This window comes from Aquarana catesbeiana, unplaced genomic scaffold (assembly GCF_042186555.1).
Source record: "Aquarana catesbeiana isolate 2022-GZ unplaced genomic scaffold, ASM4218655v1 unanchor232, whole genome shotgun sequence".
In the NCBI taxonomy this organism is placed as follows: Eukaryota; Metazoa; Chordata; class Amphibia; order Anura; family Ranidae; genus Aquarana; species Aquarana catesbeiana.
In genome coordinates, this window is record NW_027362660.1 from 692,385 (window position 1) to 718,586 (window position 26,202).

At 44.6% G+C, this 26,202-nt stretch overlaps 1 protein-coding gene across 1 annotated transcript in view; it reads left to right on the forward strand.

Moving 5' to 3' along the window:
• The window catches only part of LOC141121790 (uncharacterized), a 54,882-nt gene that overhangs the window by 11,729 nt on the left and 16,951 nt on the right, over positions 1 to 26,202 (forward strand). The window contains exon 2 of the mRNA XM_073611509.1: positions 19,959 to 20,414. Within this exon, the coding sequence (XP_073467610.1) occupies positions 19,959 to 20,414 (456 nt within the window). The remainder of the gene's footprint in view (positions 1 to 19,958; positions 20,415 to 26,202) is intronic.

The window sequence follows — 26,202 nt, forward strand, 5'->3', positions numbered from 1 at the left end:
TCGAAAAGTTTATTTTAAAATTTGACACATGACCAAAAATTTTAAGTTCCCTCATAAGGTTTGGCAGTGACACCAAAGGCTGGGTCAAATGAAAGAGCACGTCGTCGGCATAAGCCGACAGTTTGTGTTCCGTTGACCCCACCGTCACCCCTCTAATATCAGCGTTTGCCCGTATTGTTCGAAGCAGAGGCTCCATAGCCAGAGCGAACAGAAGGGGAGAAAGGGGGCACCCCTGCCTCGTGCCATTCTGTATGGGGAACCCCAGGGACAGTTGGCCATTTACCTTGACCTTCGCACTGGGGGTCGTGTAAAGTGCCATGATCCAACTAAGCATATGAGGGCCCAGTCCCCAAGCCTCCAGAACTGCCTTAAGGTATGACCAATCTATTCTGTCAAAAGCCTTTTCGGCATCCGTGGACAGAATGAGGTAGGGGGTAGGGGGTGGAATCCCTGTGGGAACATGCCCACTGTATGAGCTGCATGGCCCGGATGGAATTATCCCTAGCTTCTCTACCCGAAATGAATCCCGTTTGATCGGGGTGGATAAAGGAGGGCAAGACATATTTAAGTCGATTTGCCATAATCTTGGCAAAGATTTTTATATCGACATTAAGTAGTGATATCGGTCGATAGCTTTGTGGGAGAGTGGGGTCCTTGCCCTCCTTCGGGAGTACAGTGATATGGGCAAGTAATGCCTCAGGGGGAATCTGGTGATTTGTGGCTAAAGAATTAAAATACCTACACATATGATTTTGTAGCAAGGGAAGAAATTTTGCATAATACGCTTTGGAATATCCATCCGGGCCAGGGCTCTTCCCATTCACTGTCGAGATGATCTCCTGAGGGGAGACGGGGAGTCAAGGTCTAGCTGTTGCTCGGGTGTCAAAGAGGGGAGTCCGGCCGAGGCGAGGTAGTCGCCAATAGCTTTCAGTTTTGCTGTCCGCCCTGTGTGGGAGGTATCTTTATCTAGGTGATATAAGTCTGCATAATAATCTCTAAAGATGGAGGCAATCCCAGAGGAGTGTAATGTTGCCGTACCGTCAGGGGACCGAAGCGAGTGCACGTGAGCTGTCAGTCGTCTCTTCCGAAGCGCTCTAGCTAACATTCTGCCGCACTTATTTCCCTGTTCGTAATATTTATGTGAAAGGTAGCGTAATTGTCTGCGCGCACGACGATCAAGGAGGCGTGAAAACAGCTCCCTCAGTTCAGTCAACCGTTCGCGGGCTTTAGCATCTCCCTGACGTTTGTGTCTAAGTTCTTCTTCTTGCAAAGCTGTCAGTACCCTCTTAAAGTCCATCTGTCTTTCCCTTTTGAGTTTAGAACCCAAGGAGATCAATTCACCCCTGAGTACCGCCTTATGGCTTTCCCACACAACTCCGTCTGCCATGTCCTGATACATTTTCTACAAAATAATGTGTGATGGTCTCAGAGACCTTAGCTACTACCGAGGCGTCGTCCAGGAGGTTTTCATTAAGCCTCCACGACCAGGTTCTCGGTGTTCCATCTGGAACTCGTAACACGGCCCACACTGGGGCATGATCTGAAATGGTGATATTGCCTATTTCAGCTGACTGCAACAGCTCAAGGGTGTCATGATCCACACACATAAGGTCTATGCGTGTATACACGTCATGCACCCCCGAGTAGTAGCTGTAGTCCCTATCCGACGCATGAAGAGCTCTCCACGTGTCTATAAGGAAGTTATTCTGCAGTGACTTACGAAAATGCTTGAGGAAGACTTGGGAGTGAGTGGGGCGGCCACGGGACGGGTCAACGAGCAGGTCTGGGCTCACGTTAAAGTCCCCTCCAAGGATTAAGTGACCCTCCCTGAATTCGTTCAACTTATCTAGCACAGAATCAATAAAGGAGAGTTGTTGGGTATTAGGTGCGTAGAGTCGCATATGTAAATTTTGTGTTAGCCAAGACCCCCTTCACAAAGACGTATCTACCCTGCGAGTCAACCTGGCTCTCCAAGAGTTGGAATGGGCATGACTTATGGAATGCAATGGCGGTACCTCGTGATTTGGCCACCGGGGAGTTGCTAAAGAACCATTGGGTGTATAGGTGTGTGGGTATCTTTGGGAGGGACTGTTACCTGAAGTGGGTCTCCTGCAGGAAAACCACCTGGGCCCCCAGCCTCTTTAGCTTCAGCCATAGCCTGTTGCGCTTGTGTGGAGAGCAGAGCCCCCTGACATTGTAAGACAGTACCTTTAGTGACGGCGTACCTGAATTAGATGATAGCTGATCGGTCTCACCCCCTCTGGGTCCTCTGCACATGGTTCAGTCAGTCAAGAGACAACCTGAAGGTCAAAGCAATAAAAGTTTAGCTTTAAAAAGCAATATAAGGCACAAAGTGATATAAAGGGGGAGATGTGGGGGGGGGGGGAGGGGGAAGTTAGGGAGGGGTAAGGAGGGAGAAGTTGGGGATTTAGAGGGGGGTAGGGGGAAAAGTAGGAAGAGTAGGAAGGGAAGAGGCAGGAAAGGGATAAGGATGAGGAAAAGAGAAAAGAGAACAACAATACCACAGGGGCCGGACCGTGTCCAACCGGTCCGGTGTATTACACCGCGGTAAACTACCCAGGAGGGGGGTATCTACCCAAAAACCACCCGGGTGAGAACTCGGAGTCCCTCAAGGGACGGTCACCTAGTAAGGTGAGGCCTAAGTGGGGTACGTGGGCAACCACCAAGGGGACGATTAGCCCATCCTTCCGTCCAGTCCATTACAACACATAAACAGGGTGGCAAAAAAGGGAAAATCAAAACACAGCAACAAAAAGAAAAAGGAGATTATGTAACTCGAACTCCCAAAAAGTGCAAAAAAAAGTGGGAAGACAAGACAGCCAGGCGAGGAGCTGGACCGCAGACCCCCCAGTCCATCATGGTGCATAATGGTTCTCAAAGTTGAGAAGTAGTGCAAAGGGCCCAGTGTGCAGCGCCTTGCAGGAGGAGGTAGAATGTGACAGCAATGCGTCCATTGGGCCCAGTGTCCCGGTTGAAATACCAATGATGAAGAGGGGATTATGTCCAAAAATTAGAAAAAGCAATAAAGGTGGCAGTAGCTTGTTAAGTCACTGGTTGTGGAAGTGCCCGGACGTGGGCCCTCTGTCTGCCTGTTGCGACCACGGGAACGCCTGTTTCCGGCCGCCTGGATCCATGGCTGAGGTAGCTGGGGTATCGGGATGTCCGGAGTGGTGCGCCAGTCTGGGAAGTCCACAGGGTTAAGCTCCAAGGTGTGTAAGAAGCGGGGGGAGGTCATCCTTTGTGCGTAGTATAGCCCAATGGCCATTTTTGGACGCCTGGTGGCTGAATGGGAAGCCCCAGTGGTACGTGAGGCCTGCCGCTTGAATTTCCATTAGGAGTGGGCGTAGGGCCCGTCGCTGCATTAGGGTGCACCGTGAGAGGTCCTGGTAAAAGGACAGCTGAGCTCCATCAAAGTCAAAGACTGGTCTGTTACGCATCTTTTGCATTATGCGATCCTTTAGTGTAAATTTGTGCAGCTTACAGATCACATCTCTGGGGTTGTCGGGGTCCTCTGATGGGGGCCTAAGTGCCCTGTGAGCTCGTTTGTGTGCTATTTAACTTTATTTAATGTCACTTTTTCTGTAGCCCATCCTACAGCAAGAATGAGAAAATGTATAGAGACCCCCCAAATAAATACCAGACCCTCTGAGTCTAAGATGGATATTAATGGGGTACCTCACACAAAACAAAGTGTGTTCCTCCCCAGAAAATCCATAGCAGACCCTTAATCTAAGCATGCAGCCTGACCAAGAAAAAGGAAGGGATGAGCATGCAGCTCACCTTCTTCCTGAACAATACCAGGCCATGTGCCCTCAACATGGTGTGCCTTGCCAGGTGGAACCCCCCATGGCAAATCCCCTTGTCCCCATCTTGATAAGCAAAAGGGCCTCATCCCCACAACCCTGGCCTGGTAGTTGTGGGGGTCTGGAGGGCTTATCAGAATCTGGAAGCGTCCAGATATTCCTACATGAATGAGTTTGGGGTACATAGTAAATAGAACCTCTACTCATTAAAACAAAAAGAATTAAAATAACAAAGACACTCAATGTCATTTATTTAAAAAAAATCCCCCAAAAAAGGCTCTCTGTAAATTCATCATCAATCCCGATGCCAACCACCCACTGACTCACCAATAACCCCAAATGATCCGCCACATAGGAGCAACCTCTGATTGTAACACTCGCTGACTGATAGCATCCTGAGATGTCATCAGCTATATAAAGGAAGGGGCGGGGATAGTGGTGACATCATTGCCCAAATATGGTCATATTCAGACAATGATGTCATGAGCTATGCCCCACCCATTTGCCTACCTCGCCATGTAAGGGAATGGGCGGGGTGATGTCAGTGGTTGCTAAGGATGCAGCTGTTGCTTCCCTAGAAACCAGTGACAGCCAGAAGCCGTCACAATCATCTGCACAAAATGCTGTAAACATTGGATGTTCAGAAGAATGTGGGAGGAGCCAGTGTATCTGTCAGACAGGGATCTGTATGTGTGTGTGTATCATTGTCCCGCACACCCCTCACATCACACACTTCAGTCAATCTGCCCTAAATCATGTGTGTGGGGGTGGGGGGGGGGCAGTGGAAGAGGTCATCACACCAGGATTCTAGATTGAAGGATCCCCTGAAGTGTGTGGGGATCACTTGTCTGCTCCACTCTCCTTAGATTGCATCAGATTGTATGAAAGATTTAAATGCAGGAGAGTTCTCCCAGAGAAAGCTCCCCCCTCATTCCTCCTCCACCAATCAAGAATCTCACTCCAGTTACCAAATAACCATGGGCATGATTTACTTGATATCCATTGTTGGTGTCAGTGAGATAAATTAAAGCCCATTGTTGGTGTCAGTGGAATAAAATAAGCCCCACTGTCAGTATCTGTGATATTAAATAAGTCCTATTTTTGGTGTCAGTGAGAATAAAGTGTAACCCCAGCCCAGCATTGGTGATCAGTGGTGGTACTTACCTGATCACACATCTCCCGCTGCCTCTCTGCTGATGTCGGAGTTATACTATCACTGTCAGAAAGGAGATCACTGCTCCCCACAGTCGGCTATAATTGCAGTGCCTGGTGATGGAACCCAGAGAATGTTCCAGAAGTCATCCCCTCACTGACACTCTGCACTCTGAGTCCTGGAACCTGTGAGATGAGGACATGATGGGACAGAGGACTAAATCCCGGGACTGTCCTACATCATCTTGGAACTCTTGGTAACATTGACAAGGCTGTGTTCACACTACGACATGTTTATTGGGCTGCAGTTCCCCTGAAATCCACAAGGCTTCTACCCAGACAGGAAGTCTTTCTTGGAAGACAGGAAGTGATGTCAGGTATAAATAGGAAGTTCCATGTGGTACAAAGTAGAGAGAAGACATTGCTGGAAGAGGCTCCAGAGAAGGTAATAAGATCTTATTTTCTATTTACACCCAGTAACCCCCCCGTCATGTCCGTCCTCTTCCTCCATAGTCACTGTGATGTCTTTTATCTCCAGCAGATGATGATACACACATATATAGTGTGGAAATGTAGAATAACCCCGTATATTACAATGAGGGAATTTATGGTCTGTACCACGAGGGGAGTTATTGATGTCAGTAAATGTCGGTTCCAGACATTGTATGTGGGGGGAATGAAATGATAATTAAAGGTTGGGATTAGGGAAGATTTCTATAAGATTTTACACGGGAATGATCAGCGCCCCTCCAGAGACACTATGATGAGTCTTTCAATAGGAGTCTGAAAGGGGCTGGATTTTGGGGGGGATGAGATGGTGAACCCGGAGTGGGGGGGCAATTTTATCAAAAAGATGTCCAGATGGGAATCAAAATGTGGGGCTGCACTGACGGGGCACTGATAGGCTGCACTGATAAAGTTGTACTAATGCACTGGTGGGCGCTGATATGCTGCACTGGTGGGCACTGGTATGTGGCCCTGATGAGGCTGCACTGATGGGGTGCCACTGACATTCTGCACTGACCAGCTGCACTGATGAGGCTGAACTGATGAGCACTGATAAAGTTGCCTTAATGAGGCTGCACTGACGGGGCACTGATTAGGCTGCACTGATATGCACTTATAAAGCTGCCTTACTGACACGGTCCCCTGCCCTACTGACACCGTCCTCTGCCAAATATCTGTAGGAAGGGTTTCCATCATCCCTGCAAAGTTTTGTGTTTTTTTTTTTGTCTTATTTTCAGCGTGATGTGTATTATATGTGACATTATGTATCACAGAGACTGGTATTGTGATAATATTGAAGTTCATTAAGATTAGCATACATTAGAAGGTTCCAACATATTGCGCTATTGATTAGTAAGTTAGCACTGTACTGTTTTGATCTCATGCTTTTACTTGTGCCACATTCCAATGTAAAGCAGCATGTCCCGGCTCTTTCTTTCTGCAGTGTGGCTAGGGATGTGCTCATATACACCATACAAGTGTAGCACTATTCTTTTCTCTCTCTGTGGCTACTGGGGTATGATGGTGTCACCTGTATAGTATTTAGGAGCAGAGTCTTTATAATCTGTGTGATCAGGACAGGATCTCTAACAAGCGCAGTGACTCCACTCAATTGGGGCTTGTGAATAGCAAGTGAAATCCCAACTGTGAAATATATCTCCACATAGACAGTAATCCACGCAGCATTATATTTGAAAGTCCATGTATTGAAGAAATAACATTCAACGAACCATCCAACATAAGGTATTTTCCAAACAAGAACATGAAATCATTAACAGTCTCTATGTACAGGGCCGGATTAACATAGGGGCTATTGGAGCTGCAGCTCCAGGCCCCTTAAGATAGGCCCATTTAAAAAAAACAAAACTATTGACTTCAAGGGTCATGGCTCGGCGACCAGGGGTCACATAGAGCCCACATTTAGGGGATAGGTAGCTGAAGGTTTACCCCATTACTGGTCAAAATTTGGGGCTCCTATCACCTATGGTCCTGGAGATACGGGCCTCCGTGCGCAGCCTGTCAGAAGCTACATACAGAGCAGCCAGTTTAACCACTTCAGCCCGGACCATTTGGCTGGCCAAATACCAGAGCTTTTTTGCGACTTGGCACTGCGTCGCTTTAACTGACAATTGTGCGGTCGTGCGACCTGGCTCCCAAAAAAAATTGACGTCCGTTGTTTCCCCACAAATAGAGCTTTCTTTTGATGGTATTTGATCATCTCTCTCTCTCTCTCTCTCTCTCTCTCTCTCTCTCTCTCTCTCTCTCTCTCTCTCTCTCTCTCTCTCTCTCTCTCTCTCTCTCTCGAGGGAGAGAGGATAGAATGAACGAAATATTGTGAAAATGCATGCTTTGCATTTATAAGGCTGTGACCTACCTATCCTGCTGTGTGTTACTGAGTAGTGTGGCCGCAGAATGAGGGGAGTGATTTATGTTGAAGTGGGCTTGTTCACATTTAATATGTACAAGCCTAGTGTACACCCCACATTCACTGCAATTCACAAAGCCTGATGGGATGTAGAGAGAGGAGAGGATAAAAATAGTTACATAGTAGGTGAGGTTGAAAAAGACACGTATCAAGTCCAACCTATGTGTGTGATTACATGTCAGTATTACATTTGTATATCCCTGTATGTTGCGGTCGTTCAGGTGCTTATCTAATAGTTTTTTGAAACTATCAATGCTCCCTGCTGAGACCACCGCCTGTGGAAGGGAATTCCACATCCTTGCCGCTCTTACAGTAAAGAACCCTCTACGTAGTTTAACCACTTGCTTACTGGGCACTTAAAACCCCCCTCCTGTCCAGACCAATTTTCAGCTTTTAGCTCTGTCGCACTTTGAATGACAATTGCGCGGTCATACAACACTGTACTCAAATGAAATTTTTATCCTTTTTCTTCCCCCACAAATAGAGCTTTCTTTTGGTGGTGTTTGATCACCTCTGCGGTTTTTATTTTTTTTTATATTTTGTTATAAAATTTTGCAAACAGGTAATTTTTCTCCTTCATTGATGGGCACTGATGGGTGGCAGTGATGGGCACTGATTGCTTACACTGATGGCAGCACTGCTAGGTGGCACTGATTGGCACCACTTGTGGGCATTGATAGGTGGCACTTGTGGGCATTCATAGGTGGCACTGGCAGGTGGCACTGGCAGGCACAGATGAGGCAGATGTGCCTCCTTTCTCTTTGGGACCGATGCCCCTTTAACATAAGCCGGTGATCGGAGAATAAAAAAAAGATTACAGAGCTTTTGTTTATATCATGTGATCAGCTGTCATTGGCTGACCGCTGATCACTTGGCAAGGGGCCGGGATCGGCCCCTTACTCGGATCTGTTATCACCCGAGTCTCCGTGACTCGTGATCACAGCGCGTGCACCGCACACACCCGCGCGCACAGGGGAGGACGTCCTATGACGGCCTCCCGGAAATTGAGGTCCATGCTGTGGCCGTCATTCGGCTATGGCCCGGACCTCAAGTGGTTAAGGTTAAACCTCTTTTCTTCTAAATTTTAATGAGTGGCCACGTGTCTTGTTAAACTCCCTTCCGCAAAAAAGTTTTCTCCCTATTGTGGGGTCACCAGTACGGTATTTGTAAATTGAAGTCATATCCCCTCTCAAGCGTCTCTTCTCCAGAGAGAATAAGAAATGTGCGAGCAATTTAATTTGCCTTGCACACCAATGGGAGCGTGACAGTTATAAAATATATTTTAAAGCCCATAGCAACAAGCAGTTTATTAATTGTTGAAATATAATTGGTTCAGGAGGTCACATGGTCACAGCTGCCAGGGCACGAGCTAAAAGAAGTTATTTAAAAAATCTGCGCCACAGTTTCAGTCTGCGCTCAGCAGGAGAAGAGTAACTGTGAGGGCTTACAGTGTTGTGGCACCACCACCACCCAAGACCCAATTTTCTGCAGAGTATATAGGGCAGGCCATACTTCAGAGTATATAGTGCATGGGGCCCCCCACGTCATTTTTTTTTTTTTTTTTTAAATTTAGGTGCGGGGTTCCCCTTAATATCCATACCAGACCCAAAGAGCCTGGTAATTAACTGGGAGGGGGGGAACCCATGCCGTTTTTCTCAATGATTTTCATCTATATTGCTGGGACCCGACAATACATTAAAGCCGCAAGCAGTGTTAAATTACATTTTTTCCTTTAGAAATGTCATTTTGCTGTGGTATTGTTCTAAACACGGGAAAACTGCGCCACTTTACAGGTACGATATTTAAAGGAATATTTCATTTTTATTGTTTCACTTTAAGCATTATTAAAATCACTGCTCCCGAAAAAACGTCCGTTTTTAAAACATTTTTGCATTGATCCATGTCCCCTGGGGCAGGACCCGCGTCCCCAAACACTTTTTATGGCAATAACTTGCATATAAGCATTTAACCACTTCAACCCCGGAAGGATTTACCCACTTTCTGACCAGAGCACTTTTTACAATTTGGCACTGCGTCACTTTAACTGCTAATTGCGCGGTCATGCAAGGCTGTACCCAAACAAAATTTGCGTCCTTTTCTTCCCACAAATAGAGCTTTCTTTTGATGGTATTTGATCACCTCTGCGGTTTTTATTTTTTGTGCTATAAACAGAAAAAGATTGAAAATTTTGAAAAAAAATATTTTCTACTTTTTGTTATAAAAAAAAATCCAATAAACTCAATTTTAGTCATACATTTAGGGCCAAAATGTATTCGGCCACATGTCTTTGGTAAAAAAAAGTGTCAATAAGCGTATATTTATTGGTTTGCGCAAAAGTTATAGCGTCTACAAGCTAGGGTACATTTTCTGGAATTTACGCAGCTTTTAGTTTATGAATGCCTATGTCATTTCTTGAGGTGCTAAAATGGCAGGGCAGTACAAACCCCCCCAAATGACCCCATTTTGGAAAGTAGACACCCCAAGGAAATTGCTGAGAGGCATGTTGAACCCATTGAATATTAATTTTTTTTGTCCCAAGTGATTGAATAATGACAAAAAAAAAATTACAAAAAGTTGTCACTAAATGATATATTGCTCACACAGGCCATGGGCATATGTGGAATTGCACCCCAAAATACATTCAGCTGCTTCTCCTGAGTATGGGGATACCACATATGTGAGACTTTTTGGGTGCCTAGCCACGTACGGGGCCCCGAAAACCAAGCACCGCCTTCAGGATTTCCAAGGGCGTAAATTTTTGATTTCACTCCTCACTACCTATCACAGTTTTGAAGGCCATAAAATGCCCAGATGGCACAACCCCCCCCCCCCCCCAAATGACCCCATTTTGGAAAGTAGACACCCCAAGCTATTTGCTGAGAGGCATGTCGAGTCCATGGAATATTTTATATTTTGACACAAGTTGCGGGAAAGAGACAATTTTTTTTTTTTTTGCACAAAGTTGTCACTAAATGATATATTGCTCACACAGGCCATCAGGCCATGGGCATTTGTGGAATGCCCCCCCCCCCCAAATGACCCCATTTTGGAAAGTAGACACCCCAAGCTATTTGCTGAGAGGCATGGTGAGTATTTTGCAGCTCTCATTTGTTTCTGAAAATGAAGAAAGACAAGAAAAAAAAAAAATGTTTTTTTTCAATTTTCAAAAACTTTGTGACAAAAAGTGAGGTCTGCAAAATATTCACTATACCTCTCAGCAAATAGCTTGGGGTGTCTACTTTCCAAAATGGGAGGGGGGGGGGGTTGTGCCACCTGGGCATTCCATGGCCTCCGAAACTGTGATAGGCAGTGAAGAGTGAAATCAAAAATTGGTTTTCGGGGTGCCGTACACGGCTAGGCTCCCAAAAAGTCTCACACATGTGGTATCCCCGTACTCAGGAGAAGAAACAGAATGTATTTTGGGGTGTAATTTCACATATTCCCATGGCATGTTTGAGCAATATATCATCATTTAGGGACAACTTTGTGCAAAAAAAAAAACGTTGTCTTTTTTTTTTCCCGCAACTTGTGTCACAATATAAAATATTCCATGGACTCGACATGCTTCTCAGCAAATAGCTTGGAGTGTCTACTTTCCAAAATGGGGTCATTTGGGGGGGTTTTGAACTGTCCTGGCAGTTTATGCACAACATTTAGAAGCTTATGTCACACATCACCCACTCTTCTAACCACTTGAAGACAAAGTCCTTTCTGACACTTTTTGTTTACATGAAAAAATTTATTTTTTTTTGCAAGATAATTACTTTGACCCCCCAAACATTATATATTTTTTTTAAAGCAAATGCCCTACAGATTAAAATGGTGGGTGTTTCATTTTTTTTTTTTTTCACATAGTATTTGCGCAGCGTTTTTTTGGGAAAAAACACACTCTTTTAAATTTTAATGCACTAAAACACACTATATTGCCCAAATGTTTGATGAAATAAAAAAGATGATCTTAGGCTGAGTACATGGATACCAAACATGACATGCTTTAAAATTGCGCACAAACGTGCAGTGGCGACAAACTACATACATTTTTAAAAGCCTTTACAGGTTACCACTTTAGATTTACAGAGGAGGTGACAGGTACTCTTTTTTTGAAAAAAATGGGGTCTATTAGACCCTAGATCTCTCCTCTGCCCTCAAAGCATCTGACCACACCAAGATCGGTGTGATAAAATGCTTTCCCAATTTCCCAATAGCGCTGTTTACATCCAGTGAAATCTAAGTCATGAAATGCTCGTAGCTTCCGGTTTCTTAGGCCATAGAGATGTTTGGAGCCACTCTGGTCTCTGATCATCTCTATGGTCAGCTGGCTGAATCACCGGCTCTATTCCCAGGTTCCCTGTTGGGACAGGAGAGCCAGAGAAAAACATGGAAGACGGTGGGGGGGCATTCCCTCCCACTGCTTGTAAAAGCAGTCTAGAGGCTAATTAGCCGCTAGGATTGCTTTTACATGAAAGCCGACCGCTGACTGAAAAGAATGATACCAAAATGATACCTAAACCTGCAGGCATCATTCTGGTATAACCACTCAAAGTCATGAATGGCGTACCTGAAGACAAAAAATGGTTAACAATAAAACACAGTAAATGGTAAATTATAAAAAATTGCATAACTGAACAGCAAACATGATAAAACATAATAACAATAAAACATTGCAGAATAGAATACAGTAAAAAAGAGCAGAACAATAGAGAGAATAGAGAGAGAGAGAATAGAGAGAAAGAGAGAACAATAAAACGACAACTATTGTTTGTTTTTGTTTTTTTATATTTTTTTTGGGGGGGGGTTTGTTTTGTTTTTTTACACTTTTTTTTGTAACTGTAACTTTTATAACTGTAACCGGTTCCAGGTTCGGGTCTCTCAAAATGCGATGGCATCTTGGGAGACTCTGTGAAAGTGTGCCTAGTCTGTGCAATGCTGTACCCTACGCTAATACTCAACTAGTGAATGGTAGCGTTCAAAACATTCACCAATGCAAAGACCAGGATTGTCAGGACAGGAGGGATAATAATAGCGGGTGTCACGCCTATATCCGCGCTTGCTGCAGACACGGCATCTTTTTTGGGGGGTTCGTTGGGTAGGGGTACTCAGGAGGACATAAAGAAAATGCCTCTCATGCAGCCGACTGCATTTGGTTGGGGATGTAAATGGGGGAAGTACGGGCGCTGCAGAAGTGGTGGGTTCCCAATTATTAGGATTGGCAAATGCAGCAGGAAGGGCATTATGGGCACGACGGGCCTGTGTTTGTCTTCTTCTTGGTGGCAGCGGGACACTACTTGTGCTTGCCACCTCACCAGCTTGAACTGCACTTATGGGACTCGCCACGTCACCAAGTGTTACTGCAGTGCTGGTTTGACTACGACCGGGGTGTACTAGGCCGCTGGTGCTTTCCAGTTCACCAAAACGCTACCAAAAAAAACTGTTAGCGATCGCAGGGATCAGGCCTGACTCTGCGAACGCTGCAGTTATGTGTTTAGTGTTTTGTAAGTGACAGTTAACGATCGATACTGCACTTGGGTGGGCTGGGCCGGGCAGAGGGGCAAAACGCAGGTGCTAGCAGGTATCTGGGCTGATCCCGCTAACACTGCGTTTTTGGGAACACTAAACTGCTGGGGGCGCTAGTATAGATCTGATCGGATCAGATATTGATCCGTTCAGATACTATACCACTAAGGGAGGTGTACGGTGCGTGCGTGGGTGTTAGCGTTACTGGCGCTAACCTGACGCTGCCTGGGGCGACGCAGACCCTGTCTGACCCTAAAACCTAAGTTATATCACCGCCGGGCGATCAGGGGGCTAAACCTTTATTCGGTAATAAACGGCGGGTGCCCTGACACTATAAAAAAAATAAACGAACTAACCAGCGTCACCCGTAACAGTTATACGGTGATCAGTGGTGAAAGGGTTAACTAGGGGCAATCAAGGGGTTAAAACATTTATTAGGTAGTATATGGGGGTCCCTGATGCTATAAAACGCTGACGGCGAACCTAAATATTTATGTCCCTAACTAGCGTCACCAGCGACACTAATACAGCGTTTAGAAAAATGATCGCCTAATGACACTGGCGACGGGGGGTGATCAAGGGGTTAAAACTTTATTAGGGGGGGTTAGGGGGGTACCCTAGACCTAAAGGGGGCTAACACTAACTGCCCTACCACACTAACTGTCACAAACTAACTCCAATGCAGTAATCAGAAAAAAACAACTGCTTGGTGTCAGTGTGATGGAGGGGGGGAGTGATTGGGGGGTGCTGGAGTGATTTTTCACATTCGTGTCCCATAGACTTTTCGCGTGTTCGAACAAATGTATTGTGTGTTCGCATGTTCTGCTGCGAACCGAACCGGGGTGGGGGGGGGGTTCGGCTCATCCCTAGTTAGTAATAATAGTTCCTATAAAAAAGTTGAGTAGGCTATGGGGGTACCTCCATCCTATGGATATTTGAGAGAGAGCTGATATGATGGACTTTAACGGTACCAGTAATGGACGTATAAACAAAATAATAATATCTTTATTACAAAGGGTTCAAAATATTTTACAGATATAAAATCATTAGAAAAATACTTGGGTATCGATGAATTAGAGCTCTCTGTTATTACAAATGTCAAGAGGTCGATGCTTTTCACATATTTGCTTCTTCAGAACATTATATTCTTGACTTAAAACAGAGATCCAGTTCAAAAACAGAGATAAACACATAAATATTGTTCCCATTTGGACTGTATGGGAGCGCAACAGAATTCATTTCAACATATCATCCGCTTGAATGGAAAATGGCATACATGGGGACTCACATCTATGAGGAACCCGCAAAGAATGACGTGACAAGTGTCATGGGAGAGCGATCCAACAACCAGTGTCTTTAAACAATAAATGAATCAATATAAGTAAAACCGTCAGAAGATCATGTGATTTATTCTGAAAATCCCAGTAAGCGTGGAATAAATAGGTAAGACATGGGTTTGTAGGCTGACCATAATAATATAGTACTGATAATAGTTCCTGTTTCCAAGACAACCATGGGCCCAGAGTTACCCTCCCCCTCCAAGCCCTAAAAAAACCCTCTTGGACTTGCGGGTGTTCTGAGCTATTGCTGAAGAAGTGGCGTTTGTTTTTTACTGAAGTGGAAGTTAAGGTGGAAGGGGCAGAGGACATATAACGATGAAGTCTGTTTGGTTTAGACAGTTTAGGCTGTTTAGCTGTTACTCCTATAATTTGTTCAGCGTGCTTACGGCCCCTAGTCATGACCTTGCGGTGTACTTAGCAACTTAGTAATAGGCCAATTCCAAGGAGGTTTCAAGAAGAGAGGATAAAAGATGGCCAATACTATGGAACCAATACTGGACCAGGACCTGGACTGGACTGGACAGGGCTGGACTGGGCTAAACTGAGGGGACACTGTGGACGCCAAATAGCGCCAGGAGAGGAGGCCCAAAAAACAACTGGGAGGCTGAGATGTGAAACAAATTGGCAATGTATATATTGTATATAGGCAAATCGGCTGGTAACTGTGACAGAAATGTAAATAATGTCAATAATAATATCTGTACCAATACTGTAGTAGCATGTCCATGTTCATCCACGTATAAGACCAGCCGAGGGCAGCAATACCAAAATGGCGGTTCTCTGAAAACAGTTATTCATCTGTTCCCGCTGCTACCTCCAGTGCACGTTAGCAGAGAGGCTAATACTGGGAGACCGTAAGATTATAAGATTGCGTGCCTTGCCTTTTGTCCCAGACGGAATCCCACTCATCCAGTGATGATTACCTTGCCGGAGAGAAACGCTGAAACACCACACACACACCGCACACTCCGGTGGACACTTCAGTGGATGTTGCAGGCACTGAAAGATGGACGAGCAGGTAAGCAGAGGCAGGGAGGATCTCCACAACGAAACTCTGTAAACTGCCCTTGTCTGTACTGCTTCAGTGTGAATCGCTCAGCGGCTCTCCAGAACATCAGCTGGTTTGTGGATGCCTGGTCGAAACAGCTGTTCAATCCGGCTCTCTACAAGCCCTCTGCACTGCAGGACAGCCTGACTCAACCTGGCTCAAGGGTTGAGGCTCCCAACCTCCGCAACCCTCCGGTAAAGCATGGATCACCCAGAAATTAGGTCAGTGCCATGTTGATGCACACTAGCCTCCCCACGTGCAGCCTGGATCTTCTCAGCTTATGCTGACAACCTATTACTATATCTTTCCACCCCTCAAGAATCACTGACTGAATTGATGGTGGAAATAAGTACATTTGGTCTCCTATCCAACTTTAAAATAAATATTGAGAAGTCGGTATTGATGCCGAGCCATGTTCCATCAGGGATGGCATCCGCTCTGCAGCAATCCTTCCCCTTTGTTTGGCGCTTTGATTTTATACCTTATTTGGGGATTTATATTGCCCTGGACGCAAAGCGTCTATATGATCTTAATTATGGTCCTTTGGTGGTAAATAAAGGATTTGCAGAGATGGAGAAGCCATACCCTGACATGGTTTGGCAGAGTAAATGCCCCTAAAATGAGTTTAATCCCCAGAATAATTTGTTATATATATATACTGTACCCATAGCATTTCTGCAGATATTTTTCAAGCAGATACGGAGAGCATTCATGACCTTCGTGTGGGGGGGGATAAACATCCTAGGTTGGCATATGATATTCTAAGGAGACAAAAGCAGGAAGGTGGAGTAGGGCTCCTGGGTAGGGATGTTCGAGTCGAACTCATGTTCGACTCGAACATCGGCTGTTCGCCAGTTCGCCGAACAGCGAACAATTTGGGGTGTTTGCGGCAAATTCGAAAGCCGCGGAACACCCTTTAAAAGTCTATGGGAGAAATCAAAAGTGCTAATTTTAAGGGCTTATATGCATGGTATTGTCAGAAAAAAGTTTTGGGGACCCGGGTCCTGCCCCAGGGGACATGGATCAATGCAAAAAAAGTTTTAAAAACGGCCGTTTTTTCGGGAGCAGTAATTTTAATAATGCTTAAAGTGAAACAATAATAGTGTAATATTCCTTTAAATTTCGTACCTGGGGGGTGTCTATAGTATGCCTGTAAAGGGGCGCATGTTTCCCGTGTTTAGAACAGTCTGACAGCAAAATGACATTTCAAATGAAAAAAAGTCATTTAAAACTACTCGCGGCTATAATGAATTGCCGGTCCGACAATACACATAAAAGTTCATTGATAAAAACGGCATGGGAATTCCCCACAGGGGAACTCCGAACCAAAGAGCGCCCCCCCTCCTGAACCGTAACAGGCCACATGCCCTCAACATTGGGAGGGTGCTTTGGGGTAGTCCCCCAAAACACCTTGTCCCCATGTTTATGGGGACAAGAGCCTCATCCCCACAATCCCCCCGCCCGCAGACCCCCACAACCACCGGGCAAGGGTTATCGGAATCTGGAAGCCCCCTTTAACAAGGAGACCCCCAGATCCCGGCCCTCCCCCCTGTGTGAAATGGTAAGGGGGTAGAAAAGTACCCCTACCATTTCACACAAAAACTGTCAAAAATGTTAAAAATGACAAAAGACAGTTTTTGACAATTCCTTTTATTTAAATGCTTCTTCTTTCTTCTATCTTCCTTCGGATTCTTCCTCTATCTTCTTGTTCTTCTGGTTCTTCCTCCGGTGTTCTCGTCCGGCATCTTCCTCCGCGACGTCGGCGTCTTCTTTCCTTCTTCTCCTCGGGCCGCTCCGCATCTATGATGGCATGGAAGGAGGCTCCCACTGTGTGACGCTTCTCCTCTTCTGACGGTTCTTAAATAACGGGGGGTCACCCGTTGCGTAACCCCGCCCTCTCTGACGACACGGGAATGCCACAGGGAAGTCCCTGTGCGTCAGAGGGGTGGGGTCACCGGGTGGCCACGCCCCCTCGTTATTTAAGAACCGTCAGAAGAGGAGAAGCGTCACACAGTGGGAGCCTCCCTGCATGTCATCATGGATGCGGAGCGGCCCGAGGAGGAGGAAAGAAGATGCCGCGGAGGAAGATGCCGGACAAGAGATCTCCTACAGAGATCAGCACAGTTGGGTCATTAACATTAAATACATTCCAAAACCCATACTCCTCACTGGTCCAGAGTAGGGCAATGACTGGGTGATATCAGCCTGTAATCCGCTGGTCACTTTCCTAAGCTGTGTTCCCCGTCCTGTATTCCTTAATTTCTCTCAAATTTTCCTTCTCTGTGCTGCAGACACAATTTATGGATTTATAGAGATTCTGGGGTTCAGTTGGCAACAAAATGGTAATTTCCTCATATGCGTTGCTCAACCCAGGCACCTAGGGCATGTGTTGGGGTCTCCTTCCCCATGCCCAGGTCTAGTAAGATCTCTGACAGAACAATTCTCCCATGGGTACTTGCTCTGTTGTCTGCTGGCTGTGCCGGGTGGAGGGATATGTCTGTATAGTCTCAGACCCAAGTCACTGAGTGCAGTCTCAGGAGATGGGAGGCAGCAGTGTAGGACCACTGTAACTTGTCTTATGTTTTCATCCATCTGTTTACAGATTAAAAATGGACATCAAAGCATTCCTATGGAAATACAGATGACAATGGATGATCATTCATTTGCATCCGTTTTCATCCGCTGCCGTCAACATCCATTGTTTTGAAAGGATGAAAGCCCTATTTTTCATCCAAGAAAAAAAACAGAACGGACAAAAAACGGATGTTACCGTTGTAAAGCCCCCAGATTCCCCCCACCTGAATAGGTATCGGGTACATCTTATCCCTACCCATTCACCCCACAAAGCAGTGAAAAGTTAAAAAAACAAGAGCCAGTTTTTGACAAGTCCTTTTATTAAAAAAAAAAAAAAAAAAAAAAAAAAGCCCAGAGCCATCTTCTCCCGGTGCCATCTTCCTCCCGAGCTGTCTTCTTGTGCCGTCTTCTCCCCGAGCTGTCTTCTTCCTCACTGCCGGTTACCCGCTAAAAACAAAAAAGGTCGCTCTTCTCCTGAGGCTGTTTTCCTCCATAGTCCCCTGCTGTCTGGCACCTCTTATATGGCCATGGGGCGTGAGCACCTGATGACGTCACTTGGAGAGCCCGCCCCCTGATGATGATACGGCGGGCTCTCCAGATCACATCATGGCTATATAAGAGGTGCCAGATAGTGGGGGAACAACACAATGGAGGAAGACCGCTTCAGGAGAAGAGCGGCCTTTTTATGTTTTTAGTGGGTAACCGGCGGTGGGAAAAGATGGCACCGGGAGAAGATGGCTCAAGGCTTCTTTTTTAATAAAGGACATTTTACTGCTTTTTTGGGGTGAATGGGTAGCCCCAGATAGGGGGTTGGATCTGGGGGGCCCCCTTGCTAAAGGGGGCTTCCAGATTCCGATAAGCTCCCTGCCTGCAGACCCTGACAACCACAGTCTAGGGTTGCTGGTGTTGTGGAAATTTTTATTAATGTATGTTGTCAGATGTCCCTCAGTGTAAGTTTTTTTGCTGTAACATGCTCATGTGAGCGTATTCGCCTATACAGACATTGGTGTAAGACCATTGGCTGCTGAAACCTTTCTGTGGACACGGCAGATCTGTTTGCTTTTTTAGGGATGATCGTTTATGCCTCACCAAGAGACTGGCCCCCTCATGTGGACTGCATTATCGCTCCTAGCAAACAGATCTGCGTACATGGGAACCATAGCATAACCATACAAAAATTATGGCCCACTGAGCCATGATAGAGTATGGCTCGTGTCATTAGTAGCAGTGGGAATGTGCACACGATTGTGTTAAGAGCCCTGTAAGTAGTGTTCAAATTGTGAGACACTTTTGTGTCTCACAAAAAGCTTGCCGCATGGCTCTGCACATGTCACTACTGGAATTCTATTTGAATATATACGTGTGTGTGTGTGATTGGTTCATGTGAAAGAATACAAGTGTCTAGCTGATTCTGAAGCCACCACCTTCCTTTGTTATTCATGTTTACAGTATGAATAAAAGCAGTAGAGCATTCTATTGCAGGATTTTGCTAAGCTCAACGTGATACCAGTGTCTGTCTGTGTTACTTGCCGGAAAAAAAAAGCGAGCTTTTCTTGGCATTATACAAGAGAGTTATGATTGTGCTTATTAGCCCATGGAATTAATTGCTTATAGGCAAAGCTTTAATAATTCCACTACACTGGGAAGAGGCCCTTGCCCCATCAACATGGGGCAAGCTGCTTTGGGGTGGGGGTGGGTATGGTTCGGGGGGGGGGCACTCGCTGGTCCTCTCCCTTTCCTAACCTGCCAGGCTTCATGCTCAGATAAGGGTCTGGTATGGATTTTATGGGAGACCCCACGCCATAATTTTTTTTTTTTTTGAATAAAGAAATGAACTGGTAGGAGATCAGAGGACCCATTTACTAGTTACCTTGAGGGGGGAATTGTAAGATCCTCAGAGAAAAAGCTGCCTGATGTGGGCGGAGTCCTTGTTTAGGGGAACCAATCTGCTCATGTCTAGTAATTCTTTTTATTTCTATTTTAGTACATGGACGGGAGATGAGGAAAACCTCAGAGGATTGTCTCACTTTGTCTCCAGACTGTAAAGTAGAAGATGAGGACATCACACATTATAGTCCAGAAGAAAACCCCGGCTACCTCAAATGTCCATCCGGCACCACACAGTGTAGATGGACCATCGTATTCCTCTTATCCTGAGGAACCTCAGACTGTGAGGGACGGTGCCATCCTTCCAACAGAGAAGAGTTTTACCTGTACTGAGTGTGGGAAATTTTTTTCATGGAAGTCCAGTCTTTATAGACATCAGCAATCTCACACGTGGGAGAAGCCGTATCCCTGTCCTGAGTGCGGGAAATGTTTTTTGCAGAAGACAGATTTTCACAAACACCAGAGATCTCACATGGAGAAGCCGTATTCCTGTCCTGAATGTGGAAAACGTTTTTCAAACAAGTCTGATCTTTACACACATCAGAGATATCATAGGGGGGAGAAGCCATATTCCTGTCCTGAGTGCGGGAAATTTTTTTCACGAAAGTCCAATCTTTACAGACATCAGAGATCTCACACAACCCTCTAGGTGTATTAGTGTCTTAAGGGTGGGAAATGTCTTCTATATGAATGTTGCTGGACATCACATCTCTCATGTGGGGAAGAAGCACACCCTGATATACACCTCAGATATACTCCATGGCTGATCTTCATCATGTAAGAAACAGTTCATAAGAAGATCTGAGATCACCAAAGACTTGGATGAAGTATTGTACCGTGTTGGCTTTCCATTGGCTGAGTACATTTTGGGGTGTAGAGAGGTAAATAGAACCGTGAAATGAAGGACATCACCTTCAGAATGTCTGTCTTGTCTGTGTGACGTTTACTGATAATGATATAGCGAGTTACAGAGCTAGAAGCTGTGAGATCCGATATTTCTTTATCGGTAAACTTTACACAGACAAGACAGACATTCTGAAAATGTCCTTCATTTCAAGGCTCTACTTACCAGTGGTGACCCTCTCTGTCTTCAGTCCATCCTTCTCCCATCCCCCAACAGGAGGGAAGGAGAACTCAGAGATAAACTAGGTGAGAACTTCTTTCCTTTGCTCCTGTGTGGGTTTGGGTGGCTTGGCGGAGTGCGGTATGAGAGGGAACACCGCTTGTCTTTATATTTCTACATATCTTGTCTGGGTAGAGGTTATTGATTGGAAATTATTGATAGTGTTTGATTTTGTGTAAATCATTTCTGTTTTCACTTTGAAGGGAGATATTATGTGTGGTTTGATAAAGTGATTGGCTCAATAGTTACCACTTCACTTACATGTTTAGTTTTTAAATAATAGATGAACATATATGACAAACATTCATTCATCCATGTCACATGCTGGTCTTTTCTTATTTCATACAGTGATTTCCTATAATCATTGGGTCCATCTAGTGGTCATAATGCAGTATTGAACTATTTTTCCTGATTGAGGTGCTATGGAACTCATACCTCATTATGGCCACTAGTTGTGTTTATTAAAATACAGCAAGAATTTCTCATGGCTGGACACATGCTTGTCATACTCACCTAAAATATTATTTTGCATAGACCCCTTAGTTAACTATGTCAGGGAGGTTCATACAAATACCTGAGATCATACTCCATGCATTTATGAGTACAGTAGACATTGAAGGACATAAATAAAACCACAGGATTAAACCAATCATTGATTTAAAACAAAAATACCTATTTTGGCCTTTAGATGGCGCTAAGTATCATAGCAATTGGCACATCTAGTGTCCAAATGCAACTTTTTCCATTTTAAATCCATGAAAGATATTCAACCACCTCAACAAACAGCCTAATAACATTCTTTGTTTCCCCATTCACACAGAAGGAATGTATATGAATTGTCACTGAGTGAATTGCTATACAAATGTTTTTTATGAATAGACCCCTAAATGTCAGGAGACATTTATATAAAGATGGGAAGTATGTAGCAGATAAATGAATAGACCTCCTAGCATCGTTATTACCAGGCTGCAGCTAGGGGGAGCTCTAATGTTTAGAGTGTGACCACAGCAGAGTGATCCCATCTAGCTCACATTAACCCTTTCACTGCCAGAGCTGTTTTTGTATTATTTTTGCAAACATGTTAAAATGCAGATTTTGGGCCTGAAGATTAGATAAAACCCCCAAACATATATTTTCTGAAAGCAGAGGCCCTGGAGAATAAAATAGTGGTAATTGTTAAGGTGTTCCTTGTACACAAATGTCCCCTTATTACCCTTTCTTTTTTTTTTTTTTTTTTTTTTTTTTTACTTTCCCCATTTTCTATGGTGTGATTTTTTTTTTCCTACAATACTTTGTTATAATAATGTAACATGTTGTTGTATATATTATTGTACACAAATTAATAACTACTCCGCCTCCACATTCCAGACAAGTAATTTTCCTGACCATTGGATTTGTTCCTTTTTTACTATTTTATTGATTTCTACTCTTGTTAAAATTTTAAATTTTATAATAAAAACATATATTAAATGAAAAAAATTGTGTTGGTGCATTGATGACAAACTTCAGTATCCATAAATGGCTGGTAGGTGACACTTCCATATACAGCCCAAAAAACCCCTTTGGAGGAACCCTGGCTGGGAAAGGCTGGACTAGGCAGTAATATATTACTATTATACAGGATTTATATAGCACCAACAGTTTGTGCAGCACTTTACAACATGAGGGCAGACAGTACATTTACAATACAACTTAATTCAGGAGAAATCAGACAACCCTGATCATTAGAGACCACAATCTATAAGGGAGGGGTCAAGTGATACAAAAGCTGTGGGGCTGATGGAGAAAATAAATGTACAGTTATTAGGTGAAGGCAGGATAGGCTTCTCTGAAGAGATGAGTTTACAGGGATCGCCTAAATGTGGACAAAGGAGATAGTCAGACAGATTGGGGTAGGGAGTTCCAGAGGATCGGAGAGGCTCTGGAAAAGTCCTGGAGTTGAGCATGGGATGAGGTGATAGGGAAGCTAGAGAGCAGGAGGCCTTGGGAGGAACGAGGAGAACAATTTAGTTGGTATCTAGAGACCAGGTTTATGATGCAGCTGGGAGCCGAGTTGTGGATGGTTTTGTAAGTTTTTGTTAGTATTTTGAATTTAATTTGTTGGGTGAGCGGCAGCCAATGGAGGGATGGGCAGAAAGGGGTTGCAGGCACTGAGCAGTTTATAAAGTGGAGGAGGTAAGCCAATGAGGAGGGAGTTGGAGTAGCAGAGGCGAAAGACGACCATGGAGTGGATTAGAAGCTTTGTGGCGTCATTGGTTAGGAAGGGGCATATTTTGGAGATATGTGATCAGGTAAGTACCACCAATGCTGGGCTGGGGTTACACTTTATTCTCACTGACACCAACAATGGTTCTTATTTTATCTCACTTGGTTTATTTCAGTGACACCAACATTTGGACTTATTTTATCCCATTGGCACCAACGATAGGAATTTTATTTCACTGACACCAATGATGGGGCTTATTTTATCTCATTGACACCAACAATGGGTTTTATTTTATTACTGACACCAAAGATGGGTTATCATTTTATCTCAATGAAACCAATGAAGGGGCTTATTTTATCTTACTGAAGCAAAAGATTGGCTTTTATCTCACCGACACCAACGACAGGACTTATTTTATCTCACTGACAACAATGAGGAGACTTTTTTTTTTCTAGCTCATTGACACCAATGATGGATGTGCCGGGTAGTGATACACACACGCACACCAATCCCTGTCTGCCAGATACAATCACTTCCACACACTAATAATCTGCATTATGGAGGAGCTCCGTGTCTGAACAGAAGATTGGATGAACACTGGCTCCTCCCACATTCTTCTGAACATCCAACGTTTATGGCATTTTGGTGTAGATGAATGCGGCAGCTTCTGGCTGTCACTGGTTTCCAGGGAAGCAACGGCTGCCTCCCAACAGCTGTGTCCTTAGCAACTGCCGACTTCACCCCGCCCATTCCCTTACATGGCCACGTAGGCAAATGGATGGGGCATAGATCATGACATCATTCTCTGAATATGGCCATATCTGGACAATGATGTCACCACTATCCCCGCCCGTTCCTTTATATAGCTGATGACAGCTCAAGATGCTATCAGTCAGCGAGTGTTACCGTTGGAGATTGCTCCTGTGTGGTGGATCATTGGGGGTTATTGGGGAGTCAGTGGGGGGGGGGGTGTCATTGTGATTGATGATGGATTTGCAATGAGAGACTTTTGGGGGGTATTTTATTTGAAATAAATGACATTGAGGGTCTTTATTACTTTATTTCCTTTTCTGTGAATGAGTAGGGGTGCTATGTACCCCAAACTCATTCATGCAGGTGGGCAAAATCTGGACACTTCCAGATTCCAATAAGACCGTCGCCCACAGACCCCCACAACCAACAGGCCAGGGTTGTGGGGATGAGGCCCTTTTCCTTAACTTGAAGATAAGGTGCTTTACCATGGGGGGGTCACTCCTGACAAGACTCCCCCATGTTGAGGGAACATGGCCTGGTATGGTTCAGGAGGGGTGGAGCTGCATGGTCGTCCCTCTCCCTTTCCTGGTCAGCAGGCTGCATGCTTTGATTAAGGGTCTGGTATGGATTTTCTGAGGGGGGCACGCACGTTTTTTTTTTGTTTTGTTTTTTTGTTTTTTTTTTGTGTGAGGTCCCCCTTAAAATCCACCTTAAACTCAGAGGGTCTGGTATATATTTGGGGGGTTCTATATAATTTTTCATTCTTGCTGTAGGATGGGCTACAGAAAAAGTGACATTTACAAAGAAAAAATGGATTAGTTTAAATTGCCAGAAAATGACATTTCATTGCCGGCTCTTTTTTTTTTTTTTTTTTATTTTTAAACACACACAGACCCTCAAGTCCCCCAAATACATAGAAGAACCTCAGGGGGTGGGGTGGGGGGGGTCTGTGTGCTGTTCTGGTAATTTCTCCTATGTAAATGTCAGTGCAGCTGCAGCACTTTCTGTACATCACAGAGATGCCCCTTCACAGGCAGGATTAGAACCTCCCCAGGATTAGGACCCCCCAGGACATGATATTTAACCTGTTCAGCTCTTTGGAGGTACATAGTACACAGAGTGAAGGGTTAATCACATGCTGATGGCAGCAGTAACAGTGCTTGTTTTCTTCAGCCAGCTCCAAGCTGCACAGTAATGCCCCGTACACACACTCGGATTTTCAGACGGAAAATGTGCGATCGGAGCATGTTGTTGGAAAATCCGACTGTGTGTGGGCTCCATCGGACTTTTTCCATTGGATTTTCCGACACACAGTTTGAGAGCAGGCTATAAAATTTTCTGACAACAAAATCCGATCGCGTCAATTCCGACCGTGTGTGGACATTTCCGACGCACAAAGTGCCACGCATGCTCAGAAGAAATTCCGAGACGGAACAGCTCGGTCTGGTAAAATTAGCATTGGGAATGGATAGAGCAATTTCGTCATGCTGTAATGTTTAAAATTGTTTAATACAGCGCACTGTCTTCTTCTTTATAATGCAGAAAGAATGAAGTAGTTTTGCTGCTGATATTCACACAGACTTCTTACAAACTTCTTTCTTTATTATTTATCGTGATTCCCTCAATATATTTTGATTTGTCACATCTGACCAAATTTGTATTTTTTTATTTTTGGGTTTGTATTTGTTTCAAGGCTGATGTTTTTTTTTTTTTTTATTGGTTTTACTCCTGAATGTTTTTGTGTGTCAAGTTACCACAACACCATTGTTATCTTGTATTATTTAATCTCAAGGAGATTGCTTGGTGTTGGTGTCCCTTGTTAATTTCACATTGTATATTTGAAATGTACCTGCCTACTCACAAACAAATGGTCCTTTTTGAAGGAAAACACACATAGGCAAGTATAATTGAAACCAAAAATTCCTTTTATTAAGGGCTCAGAACCAAACAAAGAGGGAGGCAACGCTGGATAAACATCATAAATTGGCGAACCCTTGGACCCCCAGGGCAGACATCAATTCTTTTACAGCAAAATTGGTGGTCTGAGGAGTCCATATCTCAGGCTAGGTTCACACTGCTGCAGTGCGAATTTAGCGCGATTTTGTTCCGATAGCGTTGCGAATTTGCATTGCGAATTCTATATGTGTTCTTGCGATTCTACTGCAAATTTTGCAGTCTATGGAGCTGAATTCGCATCGCACACGGATCAAACTCGCACAGGACCTTTTTTTCCCGCAAGTTATATTCGCAATGCATTGATGTGAACGACACTAATGTTAATCTATGTAATTTAAATGACTTACGAATTTGAGCGATCGCAACGGCTCAAATTTGCAATAGAATTCGCAGC